Below are 18763 nucleotides of genomic sequence, written 5' to 3'. Positions count from 1 at the left end.
CTTGTTTCAAAAATTACATGGAAGGTATGACCCAACACCAAAAAGTAATCTTTTTAAAAAAATTTTTTTTTATTATTATTTATTTATGATAGTCACAGAGAGAGAGAGAGAGAGAGGCAGAGACACAGGCAGAGGGAGAAGCAGGCTCCATGCACCGGGAGCCCGATGTGGGATTCGATCCCGGGTCTCCAGGATCGCGCCCTGGGCCAAAGGCAGGCGCCAAACCGCTGCGCCACCCAGGGATCCCCCCAAAAGTAATCTTATTCAAAAATGAGCAGAGGGGGGTGGCTCAGTCAGTTAAGTGTCTGCCTTTGGCTCAGGTCATGATCCCAGGTCCTGGGATTGAGCCCTGAGTCGGGTTCCCTGCTTAGTCAGGAGTCTGTTTCTCTCTCTCCCTCTGCCCCATCCCTCCTGCTCATTCTCTCAATCTCTCTTTTTCTCTCTGGCTCTCTCTCACAGTAAAATCTTAAAAAAGAAAAAGAAAAAGAAAAGAAAAGAAAGTGGCAAAGGCAGGCTACTTGTAGCAGCTTCACAGGGTTGGACTTAAGTCAGGAAGAGCCATAGGTAGAAATGAACAGTAAATGGTAGACAATGTAGCCAACGGTTAGAAGAGTTTGCAAGCATGTAAGAGACTCTCCCATCCTTTCACCCCCAAAAAAGCCTAAGATGGGAGCAGGGCTTTGATACAGCAATCAAGTCCCAAGCAAATGTGCCACTCTAATTTGGACAGTTAAGGTGAACATAAGCTTAACTCTCCATGCATGCAAAATCCACACATGCTGGTTAGTAAAGAATCATGACATATACCTCATAACAGAGCCTGAGTTATGATTCTACTAGTTAGGTTTCTCTATTCCAGCACAAACCTTTTCCATATTTGGTATCAGAAGATCCATGTAAGATCCAGTTGAAGTTATCCTTACAGATAGACTCCATATAGGTGCGTCTTGTTGCATAAAACAGGATTTTTTCCGTTCTGTTGTTCATCGTCAATTTTTTCCTAATACAGGAAATGTGAAACACCCAGAGCATTCCTCTTCCACTCCAGTTAATGACATTAATCCCAACTAAGGTCTAATCATCTTAAAATTTTATTCCACCCACTTTCAGAATGGAGCTTCTAACATTAGTGCACCAGAGGCAAAAAAGTTAATTTATGACTTTTAAATGATAGATAAGTTAAATCAAAGAGTCATAAAATTAATGCTGAAACAGAGAAGTTGGAGTTTACAAAATGAACAAAACAACTAGACACTGAAGAAACTCTTGACTTAAAATAAACCAGTGGGTAGGTTTTAAAGTGTAGCTCTTAATGAATCCTTTCAAACTTTACATTAAAAAAAAAAAAAAACAACCCGAAACCAAAAAACAACCCAATAATGCAGCCACCAACCTTTCAAAAGCATTCAAGAGCTTGGTGTTCTTGATCTTCTTTATGTTTTCAATCTTGAAATTTTTCATGGAAGCTTTAAAAGACTTACTTATCATGACATATTCCGGATTCTGGTTATTGATCTCTACCAACTAAAAAATTTCAAAAATATGTAAAATGTGAAACAGGAGACATTTAAAGCATGCTATGTTCACACACGTGGCCCCCTATGCCATGGAGTACCCTTGCCAGGCCTCCGGTAGCAGGTGGGATAAGCTGGCTTAGGGTTTCCACATCTGGCAGGTCATCTTAGTAATGAACTAGCTGGCACTGGGCCCATCTGCGCAGGCTGACTTCTGGCTAGCGAGGCATTATGCCTAAAGGCAAAAGGATGCCCCCTGGAGGTGTCCGATTTAGTCTAGGGACCTGGTGAGTTCCTCACACCCACAGAAACCTGCCCTTTACCTCCAACTACCAGACAAGGCACTTTTACTCTCTGGCTTTCAGCTTTGTCCTCCATAAAGTGGAGATGATAATATCTATCTCGTAGGGTCTTTTGTAAGGATGTGCCCATAAGAGATTGTGCGTGGCTAGACAATGAGGTGCCCTGTAGAGGGCAACCATTCTCTGGGAAGGTAACACCGTTACCATCTGGATGCCTTTGAATCTTGCTCCAAGAATTTTACACAAACCATTCATTCTTTCATCCAAATACTATACATCTGTGGCTAGGTACTTTTCCTCACCTTGAAACAATTTACACACCAAAAGGCAAAAACCAAGTACCTCATATCCATTCAAGCTAAAGTCTGGCTGAGGAGGTAGTGTCGAGATTAAAGGCTCTGACAGGGTCTGCATCGGCTGATAGCTACAAAGAAGACAAAGAATTCACTTGGTTCCCTGTTCCATATGCCGGAGTTCCAGCCACTAAACCAAGAATTCCCAGAGAATTTATTCTTTGTACTTTATTTTGGATTATATTCTTGCAATATTCCTGGTACAGACATCCTCGTAACCATAGTTCTTTAAAAAAGACAGTCATAAAAAAAAAAGTCATTATTCATAATTTGGTAAATTAATGTTATTTTGGATAAAAATTTATATAAATTTGATAAAAATTTATAAATTAACTATAAAGATGTCATACTTGATTTTACACCCATTTTGGGTTTTTTTTAATAAATTTTTAAATTAACTATAAAGATGTCATACTTGATTTTATACCCATTTTGGGTTTTTTTATAAATTTTTTATTGGTGTTCAATTTGCCAACATATAGAATAACACCCAGTGCTCATCCCATCAAGTGCCCCCTTCAGTGCCCATCACCCAGTCACCCCCACCCCCCATCCACCTCCCCTTCCACCACCTCTAGTTCGTTTCCCAGAGTTAGGAGCCTCTCATGTTCTGTATCCCTTCCTGATATTTCCCACTCATTTTTTTCTCCTTTTCCCTTTATTCCCTTTCACTATTTTTTATATTCCCCAAATGAATGAGACCATATAATGTTTGTCCTTCTCTGATTGACTTATTTCACTCAGCATAATACCCTCCAGTTCCATCCACGTCAAAGCAAATGGTGGGTATTTGTCGTTTCTAATGGCTGAGTAGTATTCCATTGTATCCAGAGACCACATCTTTATCCATTCATCTTTCGATGGACACCGAGGCTCCTTCCACAGTTTGGCTATTGTGGACATTGCTGCTAGAAACCTCGGGGTGCAGATGTCCCGGCGTTTCATTGCATCTGTATCTTTGGGGTAAATCCCCAGCAGTGCAATTGCTGGGTCGTAGGGCAGGTCTATTTTTAACTCTTTGAGGAACCTCCACACAGTTTTCCAGGAGTGGCTGCACCACTTCACATTCCCACCAACAGTGTAAGAGGGTTCCCTTTTCTCTGCATCCTCTCCAACATTTGTGGTTTCCTGCCTTGTTAATTTTCCCCATTCTCACTGGTGTGAGGTGGTATCTCATTGTGGTTTTGATTTGTATTTCCCTGATGGCAAGTGATGCAGAGCATTTTCTCATGTGCACGTTTGCCATGTCCATGTCTTCCTCTGAAGATTTCTCTTCATGTCTTTTGGCCATTTCATGATTGGTTTGTTTGTTTCTTTGGTGTTGAGATTAAGAAGTTCTTTATAGATCTTGGAATCTAGCCCTTCATCTGATACATCATTTGCAAATATCTTCTCCCATTCTGTAGGTTGTCTTTTAGTTTTGTTGACTGTATCCTTTGCTGTGCAAAAGCTTCTCATCTTGATGAAGTCCCAATAGTTCATTTTTGCTTTTGTTTCTCTTGCCTTCATGGATTTATCTTGCAAGAAGTTACTGTGGCCAAGTTCAAAAAGGGTGTTGCCTGTGTTCTCCTCTAGGATTTTGATGGAATCTTGTCTCACATTTAGATCTTTCATCCATTTTGAGTTTATCTTTGTGTCTGGTGCAAGAAAGTGGTCTAGTTTCATTCCTCTGCATGTGGCTGTCCAATGTTCCCAGCACTATTTATTGAAGAGACTGTCTTTGTTCCAGTGGATGGTGTTTCTTGCTTTGTCGAATATTAGTTGACCATAGAGTTGAGGGTCCACTTCTGGATTCTCTGTTCTGTTCCATTGATCTATGTGTCTGTTTTTGTGCCAGTACCACACTGTCTTGATGACCACAGCTTTGTAGTACAACCTGAAATCTGGCATTGTGATACCCCCAGCTATGGCTTTCTTTTTTAATATTCCCCTGGCTATTCGGGGTCTTTTCTGATTCCACACAAATATTAATTTTGAATGTGTTTTATATAACCACATATCATCCAACAGTGGGGAATCCATCTCCAAAACCATTCATGAACAATATAGATTTTACTGAGCTTCTTTCATTCATTCATTATTCATTCATTCATTTATGACAGACACAGAGGGATCCCTGGGTGGCGCAGCGGTTTAGCGCCTGCCTTTGGCCCAGGGCGCGATCCTGGAGACCCGGGATCGAATCCCACGTCGGACTCCCGGTGCATGGAGCCTGCTTCTCCCTCTGCCTGTGTCTCTGCCTCTCTCTCTCTCTCTCTCTCTCTGTGTGACTATCATAAATAAAAAAAAATAAAAAATAAAAAAAAATTAAAAAAATAAAAAAAATTATGACAGACACAGAGAGCGAGGAAGAGACACAGGCAGAGGGAGAAGCAGGCTCCATGCAGGGAGCGCGACGTGGGACTCGATCCCGGGACCCCGGAATCATCATGCTCAACCACTGAGTCACCCAGGCATCCCGATTTTACTGAGCTTCATAAGCAGACAGAGGAGAGGGATACTGAATCCTCCACAGCAGAGATTCCTTTAAACAGTCTCCTTTAATCAACTGTATCATGGTCCAAATCTCCTCACTTGGGCGGCTGACACATCCCTCTCTTCTTCCATTTCTTTCTCAGCTGCCTCCCCTCTATAAATCCACTCAGCAAGACTAAAGACACACAGAAGAACACACAGCAAAACGAAACCCCTCTGTGCACTTGATCATTTCCGGGGCACACCCATCAATCCAGTCATTCACAGTGAAGATGCTGAGGCCCAGGGAGGAGAGGCTTGCCCGAATCCCCTGTGAGTCAGAGGGAGATCGAGTTCCTGCTCGCCTACACCTTTGGGCAAGCTATACTGCTTCACGAGTACAGATGATGCAAAAGGAAACTGCCATGTAATGCAAGCAGGAAGATTTCAAGAAAACAGATTCAAGAGTGATTTGGTGAGATCAGTGGGTGAATATCTTAAACATCTGCTGGTAGGCAGTGCTTCAGAACACTTACTTGCTTTTAATCTGCTCCACATCCTTGTAAGACATAAAGGTTGGCCTTCTGACAACATCCTTTTGGGTCTTGGAAGCTACATTTGTCTGAATCATCCCTTTAGACAGAAAAAAGACAACAAACAAAAACCAAGAATTAGTCCTAGAAAATGATGTACTGTTATTTTCTGTAGGCTAGTAACACAGCAAATATTCACAAGTGAGCTGTAACATGCATGAATAGAGAAAATCCTTCCAGAAGGGGATTGCTCATGTTTAAAAACTCGTATCCTTTGCTGACTGCCCTTATGATAAGACCCAGAAAACAAAGAGGCAATGAGATGAGCAATCAGCAATTAATCTAATCTTTAAATCAAGGTCAGATAGTAAAGGGAAGAACTAGGGCAGTCAGATAACAAGACATCATCCATGTAAGCTGCCCTAAACCAGGCATCAATGGTATGGGTTGGAATGTGGTAGCTATATACTGAAGGATCTTTCTAGATCAAGTGTGAAATGTCATTTTCAACTGATGCATGTTGTAGACCCAGGCCAAAGTTGCAGCCAAAGGAGGTTTTTATTTTTTATTTTTTAAAGATTTTATTTATTTATTCATTAGAGACACACAGAGAGAGAGAGAGAGAGAGAGAGAGAGAGGCAGAGACATAGGCAAAGGGAGAAGCAGGCTTCTTGCAAGGAGCCTGATGCGGGACTCTATCCCAGGTCCCCGGGATGACCTGAGATGAAGGCAGATGCTCAACTGCTGAGCCACCCAGGTGTCCCAAAATAAATAAATCTTAAAAAAAGAATAAAGAGGAAGAGAGAGATGTTGCCACAATTCTGCTCCACACCTCGCAGCACTCCCATCTCTTACCAGCCTTCCCACTGTTCTATGAAACCAGCTTGTCTGCAGGTTTGGGGGGCCCTGCTTCCCATGTGCATGGGCTGCTCCCTTCCTTCCACAGTCTCTTCCTGGGATAAAACTAGATACTCTCGGGGATCCCTGGGTGGCTCAGCGGTTTAGTGCCTGCCTTCGGCCCAGGGCATGATCCTGGAATCCTGCGATCGAGTCCCACATCAGGCTCCCTGCATGGAGCCTGCTTCTCCCTCTGTCTGTGTCTCTGCCTCTCTCTCTCTCTCATGAATAAATAAATAAAATCTTAAAAAAAAAAAACAATCTAGATACTCTCCTAGATTCTCTGGCTTCTTCACCACACTGCTTCATTTTCCCCAGAGCTATTATCGCTTTCAGAAATTGCCTGCTGCCCGCATCTAGAACAGGGCAGAGCTGCGACTCCAATACTAGTTTAATGAATGTCTGAATATAAGAAATGGGGGGAAATTGCCTGGAATACCCAAACTGCTCTGGACTAGTTTCTATGAACCAGGTGAACAAAATTGCCAGGCAAATTTCTTCAGATTTGGGGAACAAGGTACATTATTAGTTCTCCCCACTCCATCACCTTTTTTTTTTAAAGATTTATTTATTTATTTATGATAGACATAGAGAGAGAGAGAGGCAGAGACACAGGAGGAGGGAGAAGCAGGCTCCACGCCGGGAGCCCGACACGGGACTCGATCCCGGGACTCCAGGATCATGCCCTGGGCCAAAGGCAGGCGCCAAACCGCCGAGCCACCCAGGGATCCCCTCCATCACCTTTTTAAATTGCCAAAGCAATAGAATAATATCCAAAGAAAAAAAATTTATTTAGGCCATTCTTAATCTCACCATCCAACAGAAGAGATTTCTTTTTTTTTTTTTTTAAGATTTTATTTATTTATTCATGAGAGACCTAGAGAGAGAGGCAGAGACCCAGGAAGAGGGAGAAGCAGGCTCCATGCGGGGAGCCCGATGCAGGGTTCAATCCCAGGACCCCGGGGTCATGTCCCGAGCCGAAGGCAGACGCCCAACTGCCGAACCACCCAAGCGTCCCCAACAGAAGAGATTTCTGTTTCTTCCTACTCTCTTCTGCTCTTGGTCCACATGCATACATTGTTGCATTTACCATGCATATTACATTTATTTATTGATTTTTAAGATTTTATTTATTTATTTATTTATGAGAGACACAGAGAGAGGCAGAGACACGGGCAGAGGGAGAAGCAGGCTTCCTGCAGGGAGCCTGATGTGGGACTTGATCCTGAATCCCGGGATCATGCCCTGAGCCAAAGGCAGATGCTCAACTGCTGAGCCCCAGGTGTCCCCATATTACATTTTTTTAAAAATATATTTTATTTATTTATTCATGAGAGACACAGAGCAAGAGAGAGGCAGAGACACAAGCAGAGGGAGAAGCAGGCTCTATGCAGGGAGCCCGACATGGGACTCGATCCTGGAACTCCAGGATCATGCCCTGGCCAAAGGCAGGCACTAAACCGCTGAGCCACCCAGGCTGCCCCCCCACCCATATTACATTAAAAAACAAACAAACAAAAAAAAACCTTTCCATTTGAAAAAAAAGAAAACCTTTTCATTTGAACACAACATCTAAAAAGAAAGGCACAAAAACATACATTTGGAGGTTTGCCTTTTTCACTTAACAATATTAAATTTTGCTTTTACTGTGCAGGTTTCATAATCAAAAATTTTAACCAATACTCTACTAAAATTTAATACCTAATTGGTTTGGTCACTATGCTATTACCCTAAAGAACATACCTCTACTGTAGTATGTCAAATAGGCTTTACTAAAAATCTTCATGCTCATCACTTTCCTTTTCCTTCTGGTGAATTCACCAGAATTCTAATTATTCCCTTAGAAAGATTCCTAAGAGAATGAAAAGCAAGCATAGTTTAACATTTTTTAAGTAGGCTCCATGCCCAACATGGGGCTTGAACTCACAATCCTGAGATCAAGAGTCGCATGCTTTACTGACCAAGCCAGCCAGGTGCCCCAAAGCAAACATATTTTAATATCTCTTGATATGTAGCACCAGATTGCTTTCCAAAATACAGCAGCTGGTCTGATGTCCTTCAAAGCTACATTACTTAATACACAGTAATTGGCACAGGGCCCGAAGCAACCTGGAATGTCAAGGACCTGAGAAAGTCTTCTTTACCTCTTTCAAAGCACCTGTAGGGATCCTGAAAGGACAACTATCTGACCATATGCAATGAAGTGTGCCAGGGTGCAGCTGGTGAGACAGTATATTCGGAGGGAGGCCAGTTCCTGCCCTGATTTCTTACTAAACACAATAGATTGGTAGAAGCTAAGCTGACGGCCTTCCCGTGGAGCTCAAATCAACATGGTGGAAGGCAAAGTCTTTAGAAAAGGTGATGGATAAAACCACTAATCTAGATGATGAAGCCCAAAATGAACAGTAAGGTTCTACAATTCTGAAGGCACCCATTGGACCAAGGTCTCTACTGGAGTCACCAGCCCCTGAACTTCTGCCTCGGCCTGGGATAGAGCCCATCCAGAATCAGAAACTTAGAATGGCCGAGCTAGAAGTACCCCTCAGAGACCACTTCATCCCCTGCCCTCATTTCATAGAGAACAGTGGCCTAGAGAGGCCAGGTGCTGTTCCCTGCGTTACATACTACTATGTGGTCAGAGCCAAGGCTCTCGAGCACAGGCCTCTGCTGACAGCCACTGGCTTCCACCCCATCATACTTCATACCTTACTAAAAAGAATCGTGATCCTGGGTACAGCATGCACCTCCACTCTGCTCCCACTCCCACCACATGCCAGATTCGAATAACAGGCACCACTGCCAAATGAGAAGTCTCACCTATAAAACTCAGCTCGTAGTTCCGTGAACCCGCCTGAAATGGCACAATTCCCCTTGGATACAATAGAAAGAAGGACTCCAGGTAGGAAGAGTCGATGTTTGAAGCTTCCTCATTACCAGCCTAAAAATAAATAAATAAATAAATAAATAAATAAATAAGATAAAGATAAAGATACTTCAGGGTAGGCTTTTAAGAAATCTCTATCATATGTCTTATACAACTGTACTTCAGCCATGGGATTTGAACTGGGATGCATCTTGCCTCCCAAACCAGACTGTAAAGGCTGCCAGGTGGAGGCCATGTCACATCCTCTTGTAGTATCCCCATCACGGAGCTAGAAGACAACCGTCTACCTTGCAGAAATGGACTATACACTCAGGGGATGCCTGAAAAATGGAGCTCGTTGCAATATCCTTTTTATACCTTCTGTAAAATATGACCTTAGCGTACAGAGCAACTGACACCCACGGTACAGAAATCATGTCTGCCCTTGCTGTCTAACAGAATCCAACATTCTGGCATCGAGTAGAACATGGTAGCTGTTTTTAGGATATCACATGTGAGAATGCAGTTTCCAGTGGGTGTACTGCTGTCCAAATGTAAATGACCTCCCTCTTCTCTGCCCTGAACCAGAGTAAGCAAATAAAATGGAACGATCCCCCAGTCAGTCAATAACACTGCAAAAGCATCTGGATTTGCCACTCACTGTGGCTATTAAGAAAGAGGCACAGAACACCACCCCACAAATGTTAAGGATACAATCTCTGCTCTCAAGGTCTGTACAAAGGGTCTAAACATCAGGATGAGTGGGTAAAGGTAAGTGTTGATTCTAGCAGACACAAGCTAGGCCACCACTCCATGGTCCACACGCTAATGCAGGGAGTGGCAGACCAGGGCAGATCGGATGTAAGCCCTAATAGCACGGGTTCCAGATATTTCATGGCGAAGAGACACTCGTTGCTTATGATCTAGAATGGAGGAGCTAATGACAGCAAATTCTCAGCTGGTGGCAGGGAGAGGCTCCCTGTCCCTTTAATGAGACTGTGGGCTCTGCAGCTTTCAGCTAGCTACACCTCTGCCCCTTCCCCGGTGAACATGCTGGCTGGATGTAAGGGGAGGGGGCCGCAATGAAAGCCTCCGAAGGAAATGTCCTGGATGGAGAAGGGCCTGAACTAGGTCTCTTCAGCCTGGAGAGGAATATGGTGAGGGCAGATGTCTACACAGTGCAAAGTGGGAATAAACGAGAAAGGGGTTCAAAAGTAGAAATGGGACAAACAGGTGGAAGTGACAAGAAAGCTACCTTTAGTAGAACTTTCTAAGCTATAGATCCTAAGTCACACCATGAAGAGGTTTGCTGCAACAGCTGCTGGGACATTATCCACCAGGCTAATTGTAAACGAGATTGGCATCCTCAGGGGGCAGGAGGAAATGAGGTGGCCGTGATTAGATGATGTGCGGGTGAGCCACGTGCCTTCCTAGGACCCCAAAGAGCAGATGATGTGGGCAAATGCCTACAAACACAGGGGGGCAGTGAGTCACCTCTGGGGACTCTGGGCTGCCATCTCAAATCACTGTCCTGATTTCCCTTTTTTTGTTGTTTTGAAAGGTTTTATTTATTTATTCACAAGAGACACACAGAGAGGCAAAGACATAGGTAGAGGAAGATGTAGGCTCCCCCAGGACCCTGAGATCATGACCTGAGCCAAAGGCAGATGCTCAACCACTGAGCCACCAAGGTGTCCCCTAACTTCCCATTCTGACAGCTGACATTATGGGACATCCGAAGGCCAGCTCAGCAGAGCCAGTTCCAGGCTGGAAGGATAATCTACAAACTCTAAGGCCAGGCCTTTCAAACTTTAATTTGTCTGTGAATCACCTGGGAATCCAGTTAAAAAGCAGATCACAGAATACAAATTCAGGGAAAGGGTATTTAATTCTCCCAAAGGGCTCCCAGGGTGCCCACGTTGCTAGCCTGAGGGCCGGACTTTGCTGGCAAGGCTTTTGGGTCTAGATCAGGGTTGTCCCCTGGAATTTTCTGGAACATTTCACTGGACACATCCTCTATGTTTTCCTATATGATAGCCACTAGCTCCATGTAGCTGTAGAGCACTTATATATGATGAGTGTGACCATGGAACTGAAGTATTCATTTTATTCAAACTTAATTAATTGAAGTTTAAAATGAAATATCCAGGCAGCCCGGATGGCTCAGCGGTTTAGCTCTGCCTTCAGCCCAGGGCCTGATCCTGGAGACCTGGGATCGAGTCCCACGTCAGGCTCCCTGCGTGGAGCCTGTTTCTCCCTCTGCCTGTGTCTCTGCCTCTCTCTCTCTCTCTGTGTCTCTCATAAATAAATAAATAAAATCTTTAAAAAATAAATAAAAAGTTTAAAAAATAAAATAAAATAAAATAAAATAAAACAAAACAAAATAAAATAAAACAAAATAAAACAAAACAAAACAAAACAAAACAAAACAAAACAAAACAAAATAAAATAAAATAAAATAAAATAAAATAAAATAAAATAAAATAAAATAAAATAAAATAAAATAAAATAAAATGAAATATCCAAGGGATCCCTGGGTGGCTCAGCGGTTTCGCTCCGGCTTTGGCCCAGGGCTCAATCCTAGAGTCCTGGGATCAAGTCCCACCTGGGGCTCCCTGCATGGAGCCTGCTTTTCCCTCTGTCTGTTTCTCTGCCTCTCTTTCTCTCTCTCTCTCATGAATAAATAAATAAAATCTTTAAAAAATAAAAAATGAAAATAAAAAAAATAAAATGAAATAGCCACCACAAGTGGCTGGTGGTTGTCATACTGGACAGGACTAGGCAATTCCAGTGCCTGAGCATTTGGACAGCCTAGCGTGCTTCAGGCCCTTCCTTCACACTGTACTCCAGTTCTGAATAAGTGACGGAGTAATGATGAGTGGTAGAGCCCTCAATGACTTATTCTCCCTAAAGACGTGAATGTGTGTCTCCACTGCAGTAACCAAGTCTTGGCTTTTGTCCTGTTCCCACATGACTGCCTTGATCTTGGTTTCTAGAGCTCTCATCCATGGACTCCTGCCCCTCAATACCAGCTATCAGAGCTACTAAGCTCAGCTCCTAGCTAGTAAACATCTCTGCGGGCTAGATCTGCAGGCACTGCCTGATGCAAACCCCAGGAAGACCTGCCCTGCCGTCACTCCTGCTGTCACTCTGTCCTGCACCACTGCTGCCCACCTGCCCAACTACTCAACCATCACTCTTCCAATGCCACATCCTCTCCCTGCCTACCATCTATGTAGGGACAAGTCCTGGCTAAGTGCCTTAATTTCCATAAAATGATATCAAGTCTACATTCCAGAGAGTTAACAGTCAAAGCATATGTACTTACCCTTGGCTGGCAAAAGCTGTTCTCCCAGTTTCTACTAGGGAGGTTCCTGACCCAGAAATCTTAGCTACCCCAACTCTTACTAAAAATTCAATTACAAGAAATAAAACCTGCAGGACTCTCCCTGTCTGAAGGCTATGCAGTCCACTCTTCTCTCCAAATATTCTAACCTCTACACTGGATCAAACCAGGCTATCAAAGAGCTGCAGACTTGACCCATCCATACACACTGAACTCTGAAAGAAACCAGGCTGCTCCTTCTCTTGTGGTTCAAATCTCCTAGAACAACCAATTTTTATGTCATTGGGACAGACAGCAAGGAAAACACTAAACCTATGGCCTGTTTTCCTTCTTTTTTTTAAATAGAAGAGCCAACTCAAATTTATGTAATAATGGGTCTAAATAATGAGACTATAATAATTTATTCAAATCACCCAGAACATGTGCCACAGATTAAATGAATCCAACAACATTTTACGTGTTTGCATCAAGTTCCAAGTTATGTTCTAGGACTTTGCATTTAACACAGATTGAATGTCCCATGGAGAACTTTGTATCAAGTAGTTTGTTGCGTTTTTAAAAAGATTTTATTTATTTATTTGAGAGAGAGAGCACGAGCAAGGGGGAGGGGCAGAGAGGAAAGCAGGCTCCCCTCTGAGCAGGGAGCTCAATCCAGGGCTAGGTCCCAGGACCCCAGGATCATGACCTGAGCCAAAGGCAGATGCTTAACTGACCTACGTGCCCTGTATCAAGAAGCTTTATCGGAAGTTGCTTGATATTTTACTAGGGAACACGAGCAATGGAATTTGTGTACGTTTAAATATCATCTATTCCCCACCGGCATTTTTCCTTGGTCTCCAGGACCCCTGAGGTCACGCAAATGCAAATCTTTTCCAACCTTCTTCCCTCTTACTGAAAAGTAAGTATTTGCCAGTATTTGACACATGAACCACCGAAGCATATAGTTTATTTTTATTTTAACCAAGGCTAATTGAGTTTATAATATCTATTTCCACAGTCAACTCACAGGATCACGTTTACAGAACTGCCCTCTGAACATCATCCTTGGCTTGACCATGGAAACAACCTGTACGATGCTCAACGTCAGGGGGGTTGTCACACCATATTGCTCCACAAGCCACCACAGGAGAGAAAAGAGCAAAGGGGACAGACACCAAGAGACCAGGCTCTGAGCCCCTCTCCCCCGTGCCACAGGCAGCTCTGCTCTACTCCCGTCTGTCTATCCGGGTTCTGTGAACGGTTGTTTGATGGCATGGATGTGCTGCTAGGACAGTGGGGTAACCACTGCACTACGTGGAGTCAGTAGGGCTCATGGGGAGGACCTCACTGGCTGCAGCATATGTGCTCTCCTCTCTGTAGCCCCAAAGGAGAGGTCTTCCTCAGGCTCCACCAACAGAAAAAAGCAATGCTTCTCCTGAAGAATTGGTGTGTTCGTCCCATAGAGGCACAGGTGAGCCTTGACAGATGGCGTTTCTCTGTGTGCTTTGGAAGCAAGGCGGCTCACAGCCAAACTCAGGGCCCATCAGCTTCTTTTGCTGGCATTTCATTGTCCTGCTTCAGCTTTGGCTGCATTTTTTTTTCTCTTCAATTTTTGTTTATTTACTTATTTTTAAGTAGAACCACACCCAGCGAGCCTGACACGGAGCTTGAACTCATGAACAAGACCTGAGCTGAGATCAAGAGCTGGGTGGACGCTTGACCAACTGAGTCACCCAGGCACCCTGGCTTTGGCTTCATTTTAATCTCTCGCTTTCCTTTTTTCTTTCTTATCGCTCTCATCTCATTGCCTTCTCTCTCTCTCTCTCTCTCAATTTAATCCTGTGAATCAAAGAGAGGAAGAGACACTAGATAGAAGCCGTGCTTATCTGAACTTCTATGGTCTGTTACTGTGTCCCTCTGTGGGTAAGCCAGTTCCAGCCTTCAAATCCATCTGAATCCAGAATCCTAATGACCATCTACCAGTCTTCTGATTTCTCACCCTGCCTGCTGTGCTCCACTGGCTGGAAGCAGTAGTCTCTGTACATTTACAAACTAACACAGAGGAAGCTAGCTCAAGGTTCCACCTCAGTCCCTGATCATGAAGAAAGAAGGGTACTGAAAATAATTCATAGATGCTGTCACTTATGACAGCAATCAGAGCAGACACTTGCTGGGGCCCCTGGGTGGCTCAGTGGTTGACCATCTGTCTTCAGCTCAGGTCGTGATCCGGGTCTGGGAATTGAGTCCCACATCGGGCTCCCTGCAGGGAGCCTGCTTCTCCCTCTGCCTATGTCTCTGCCTCTCTCTGTGTCCCATGAATAAATAAATAAAATCCTTAAAAAAAAAAAAAAAAGAGTAGATGATTACTAAGAAAAATGCAAATAAAGCTGTGTATAACGTGAAAAAGTATGACTTCCTCTACTATATCGGTGCTCCATGGGTAACCAATTAGGCATCAAGCATTTTATCATTAGTTTTTTTTTTTTTTTTTTGGATTTTATCATTAGTTTTATCTGGAGCCTCCACAAAGAGGAATGGTACTTACCTCCTCCCCATATTGAACCCATATGTCTGATTCTTTCTTCCAGTACCAAATCCATTTTGTGGCAAAGACAAAATTGGTCAGCGTCGTGACAGATGAAGGCGTGGAGATGCGTCGGATAGGAATAGAATTACAAGTCATTTTCTGGAAATCGATGCTTTTATTTCCAATAGAAAAGCTGAGAGGGAAAAGTTGAAAGTTAACAGCGTACTTTTCTGAACTTGATCTTCTACAATCTGATCTTCCCTAACAAAAGCACAGAATTAAGATCTTAGAGACGACAGGGAACTTCAAATTTTCTTTATACAACTCCAGGTCTTATACACCAAAGAAGAAAAAAACTGAAATGCAGAGAGGATGGGTAAGTTACTTGACCCATAGATTTAATCATGTCACAAAATATAATCCATCCTCAACAAATATGTCAGGATAAAATGTGCCCACAAAACAAAGGATTGGCTCAATGTTAGAAACTCATGTAGGTAAGTTTTCTCAAATATTATCACTTAATTAGTTACACTATGTGGTCTGAGACCTTTGCAGGAAGTTATTTTCATAATAGCACTAAGACATGATTTGCCTTTTCACTTTCATACTTTCATAGGTGCACAATGGAGTCTGCCAGAGGCTACATGATGTTGTGATTCTACAAGAGATGAAAGAGTTTTGCCAAAGTATAAAACAATGTCCATTCTTCTGAGGGAATATCTTGGTTTCATTCTGGAAAAGTTATTATTTAATTATATGTACATATATAGCTATTACATATAACTATTTATAACTATGTAAGCATAGTTATATAAAAATATGGTATTTATGTTACCATGTAATGAATTTATTATTGTTATTTTTCAATGAATCCATAAATACTGAATTTTTCTCGGTTTTGATTTTTAATATGGTAAACGTTGACAGCTATAATTCACAGAAACAGAAATTCTTTGGGATCCTCAATGTATTTTAGGATACAAGGGTCCTGAGACCAACAAGTCTGAAAACTATTGCTCTAAGAAACACCCACTAAATCAGTAGTTCTCAATGAGGAATAGTTTTGTCCCGCAGAGGACATTTAACAATGTTGATAGAGATTTTTGGTTATCACAACAGGAATCCAGTGGATAAAGGCCAAGAATGCTGCTAAACTGCCTCCTGAAAACAAAATCACTATGTAGCCCCAAAAGTTAATAGTGAGAAGTTGAGGAAGAAGCCAGCTTCAGATTTACCTGGGGGGTGAGGCGGGGGGAGGAGGGACACACCTCCAAACAAGAAAGTGGCTGATGCTACCCTCTAGTGGCAAAATGCAGTAACACAGAATCTCCACCAAAAATTCACTCTAAGACGATGGAATGTACGCAATCCTTCCCTCCAATATATACACAAAATTTCCTTATAAGAGAAAGGAAAAAAGAAGAAAAGAGGAAGAGAAGGAAGAAGAGATGGAGGAAACAGAATTATAAATACAGAAAACAAAATTAATGTTGCCAGAAGGGAGAGGGTTGGACAATGGGCAGAACAGGTTAGTAAGAGGTACAAACTTCAGTTATAAAATAAGTAAGTCACGAGGATGAAAAGTACAGCATAGGGAATAAGGGAAAAAAAAGAACTTACTTTATAAAACTAGGATGCACCTTATAAATATAGTCATATGTGGTATCACCCAGTTCATCACTGGCAGAAACAGAAATATAAGGTATCCCCTTAGATACCTCCAAGATAGAGAAAATAGCAAACATAAAGAAAGACATAAAATGCTCAAGTAGACAACAACATTCTGCACAAGAATTATATGAAATTACTCAACTCGTGTTCTATAGCTATCAAATTAAGCCAGAGGCTCTTTTGACCTATAATCACCATACTTATGATAGTCCTGTTCTGAGTTTACAGTATTACAAACTGACCTCTGCAATGTGTTTTTCTGCAGGACACACTGAGGATAACTGTTCATATCACACGAGTCAGCAAAGAGTCTCAGAACCCCTAGTATATCGGCCAGGTTCTTTGTGACTTCAAATCTGGCTCGTGTTTTTTGTTTTGTTTTGTTTTGTTTTCCTTCATGAATTTAGGAGGCATCTGCCATTTTTTATCTCAAGAATTACCTGAAACTTGAATGGGATTCTGAAGGAAATTTTTTTTTCCTCTTGCCATATGCCCAGCACTATGCTTTCTTTTGATGATGCTGTGGATCTCAAAAGCCAGAGTCTGGCCACCAACTTACATGCGGATTTGGGGGTCACAATAGGCCTTCTCAATATTTTCCATGGGCTGGAGGTCCATCCAGGTGTTTGCAAAGAACATCTGCCAGCGGTAGGGCAGGTGGAAATGAACTTTGTTGCAGTTCTCTACAAAGACAGAGAGGAAGTCTGAGGGTCTGTTGAGTGGCGGTTCTAACCAATTCAACCAAGTTCACTGCTGCCTTTCCCCCATCTAGGGCTGCCTTTCCCGCCATGCTGCACCTGCATGCGAGCACACTTCCTTCCAGTCTATGCCTTTGCCCATGCTGATTCCTGCCTACACCGCCCCATAGCTCCAGCTTCCCTTGTCACTAATAGAGACTCACCAGAAAACAAAGCTCCCCACTCCCCAGAGTCACTCTATCCACATGGAAATCTGACGTCATCACAAATGTATGGTTACCCCTCCTGCACCCCCAAGGGGTACATGGAGACAAATTACTCTCTAGTGTCCACAGCTGTATGCATTTTCTTGAAGCCCTGGCTTAAGATTCGGTTCTTCCAGAAAGATTCCCTCACTCATCTCACTCTGTCCTGATCTGACTTATAATTTGTATCCCCTTAGCCAGTACTCAGGACCCAGTTGGTACTTAGGTTATTTATGTATCTACTTATCTTATGCAGTTTTCTCATTAGTGGGTGCTTTGATGCCACCTCGACCACAAACCCACTGAAAAAAAGTTGGCATCATTGTGCGACAGGACATGAACTGTGAAAGCATGTTGGCTGGATGCTTTTTTTTTTTTTTTTTTTTGTCTTTCATTTGTTTGCTTTTAGTATATGAAAAGATGGGTCCTTGACTAAGTACAATAATATTGCACCTGAAACTGAACTGCAAAAGGAGAAAGTATAATACTATACCGGGGCAAAGAACACAGGCTGGGTGGGCAATTGAGAGTCAAAAGTCAACTTGGCCACTTGTGTATGTGAGGTCTTAAGCTCTCTGTGCCTCTAGTTTCCGCATCTTAAAATGGGTTAACCATAGAACTTACTTCCAGGCTTGATAGGACATTTAAGGACAATACACCTAGGGTTCTTGGCAACGTACCAAACATACAGTAAATGCTCAGGAAATGTTGGCTTCTAGAAAGCCCTTAAGTTACTCACCAGTTTGACAACCCTTACACAGGTGGTCAAGACAAATTTCCTGTGGGTCACAGTCATCCATCCTGGAAGAGCTAGTACTACCAACGTCAAATGCAGAATCTATAAAACAAAAGGTGTGTGTATGCTGATCTTAGTGTTTAGACCAAAAATCAAGAGAACCGGATCTCATAATGGGAAAGAGTATCTGTAACTGGCTCCATGTTTAAGAAAATTGCAAATTCACGTGTTGCTCGTGAGAGCCTAGACAGCCCCTCCATAAAAGCACACATGGACCATCAGAAAGGATGAAATACCTGCCACTTGCTTCAACGTGGATGGAACTGGAGGGTATTATGCTGAGTAAAGTAAGTCAATCGGAAAAAGACAATTATCATATGGTTTCACTCATATGGGGAAATAGAAGAACTAGTGAAAGGGACCGTAAGGGAAGGGGGAGAAACTGAGTGGGGAAAAATTAGAGAGGAAGACAAACCATGAGAGACTCCTAACTCTGGGAAACAAACGAAGGGTTGCAGAAGGGGAAGTGCATGGGGGATGGGTACTAAGACGGCACTTGATGGGATGAGCACTGGGTGTTAATACTAGATGTTGGCAAATTGAATTTAAATTTAACAAAAAAGCAAACGTGGACCTTAGGGT

At 42.7% G+C, this 18763-nt stretch overlaps 1 protein-coding gene across 2 annotated transcripts in view; it reads right to left on the bottom strand.

Moving 5' to 3' along the window:
- ZC3HAV1 (zinc finger CCCH-type containing, antiviral 1) overlaps positions 1-18763 on the bottom strand; it is a 61866-nt gene that overhangs the window by 14084 nt on the left and 29019 nt on the right. For both annotated transcript variants that reach the window (XM_025982146.2, XM_025982147.2), the window contains 8 exons: positions 18125-18223; positions 17002-17125; positions 14787-14961; positions 8871-8991; positions 5160-5256; positions 2159-2240; positions 1394-1524; positions 867-1000 (listed from right to left, as the gene is read on the bottom strand). In XM_025982146.2, the coding sequence (XP_025837931.2) occupies positions 867-1000; positions 1394-1524; positions 2159-2240; positions 5160-5256; positions 8871-8991; positions 14787-14961; positions 17002-17125; positions 18125-18223 (963 nt within the window). The remainder of the gene's footprint in view (positions 1-866; positions 1001-1393; positions 1525-2158; positions 2241-5159; positions 5257-8870; positions 8992-14786; positions 14962-17001; positions 17126-18124; positions 18224-18763) is intronic.

The sequence above is a fragment of the Vulpes vulpes genome, chromosome 7 (genome assembly GCF_048418805.1).
Source record: "Vulpes vulpes isolate BD-2025 chromosome 7, VulVul3, whole genome shotgun sequence".
Lineage (NCBI taxonomy): Eukaryota > Metazoa > Chordata > Mammalia > Carnivora > Canidae > Vulpes > Vulpes vulpes.
The sequence above is the reverse complement of the archived record's forward strand: the minus strand, read 5'-3'. Positions and strand labels throughout refer to the sequence as shown.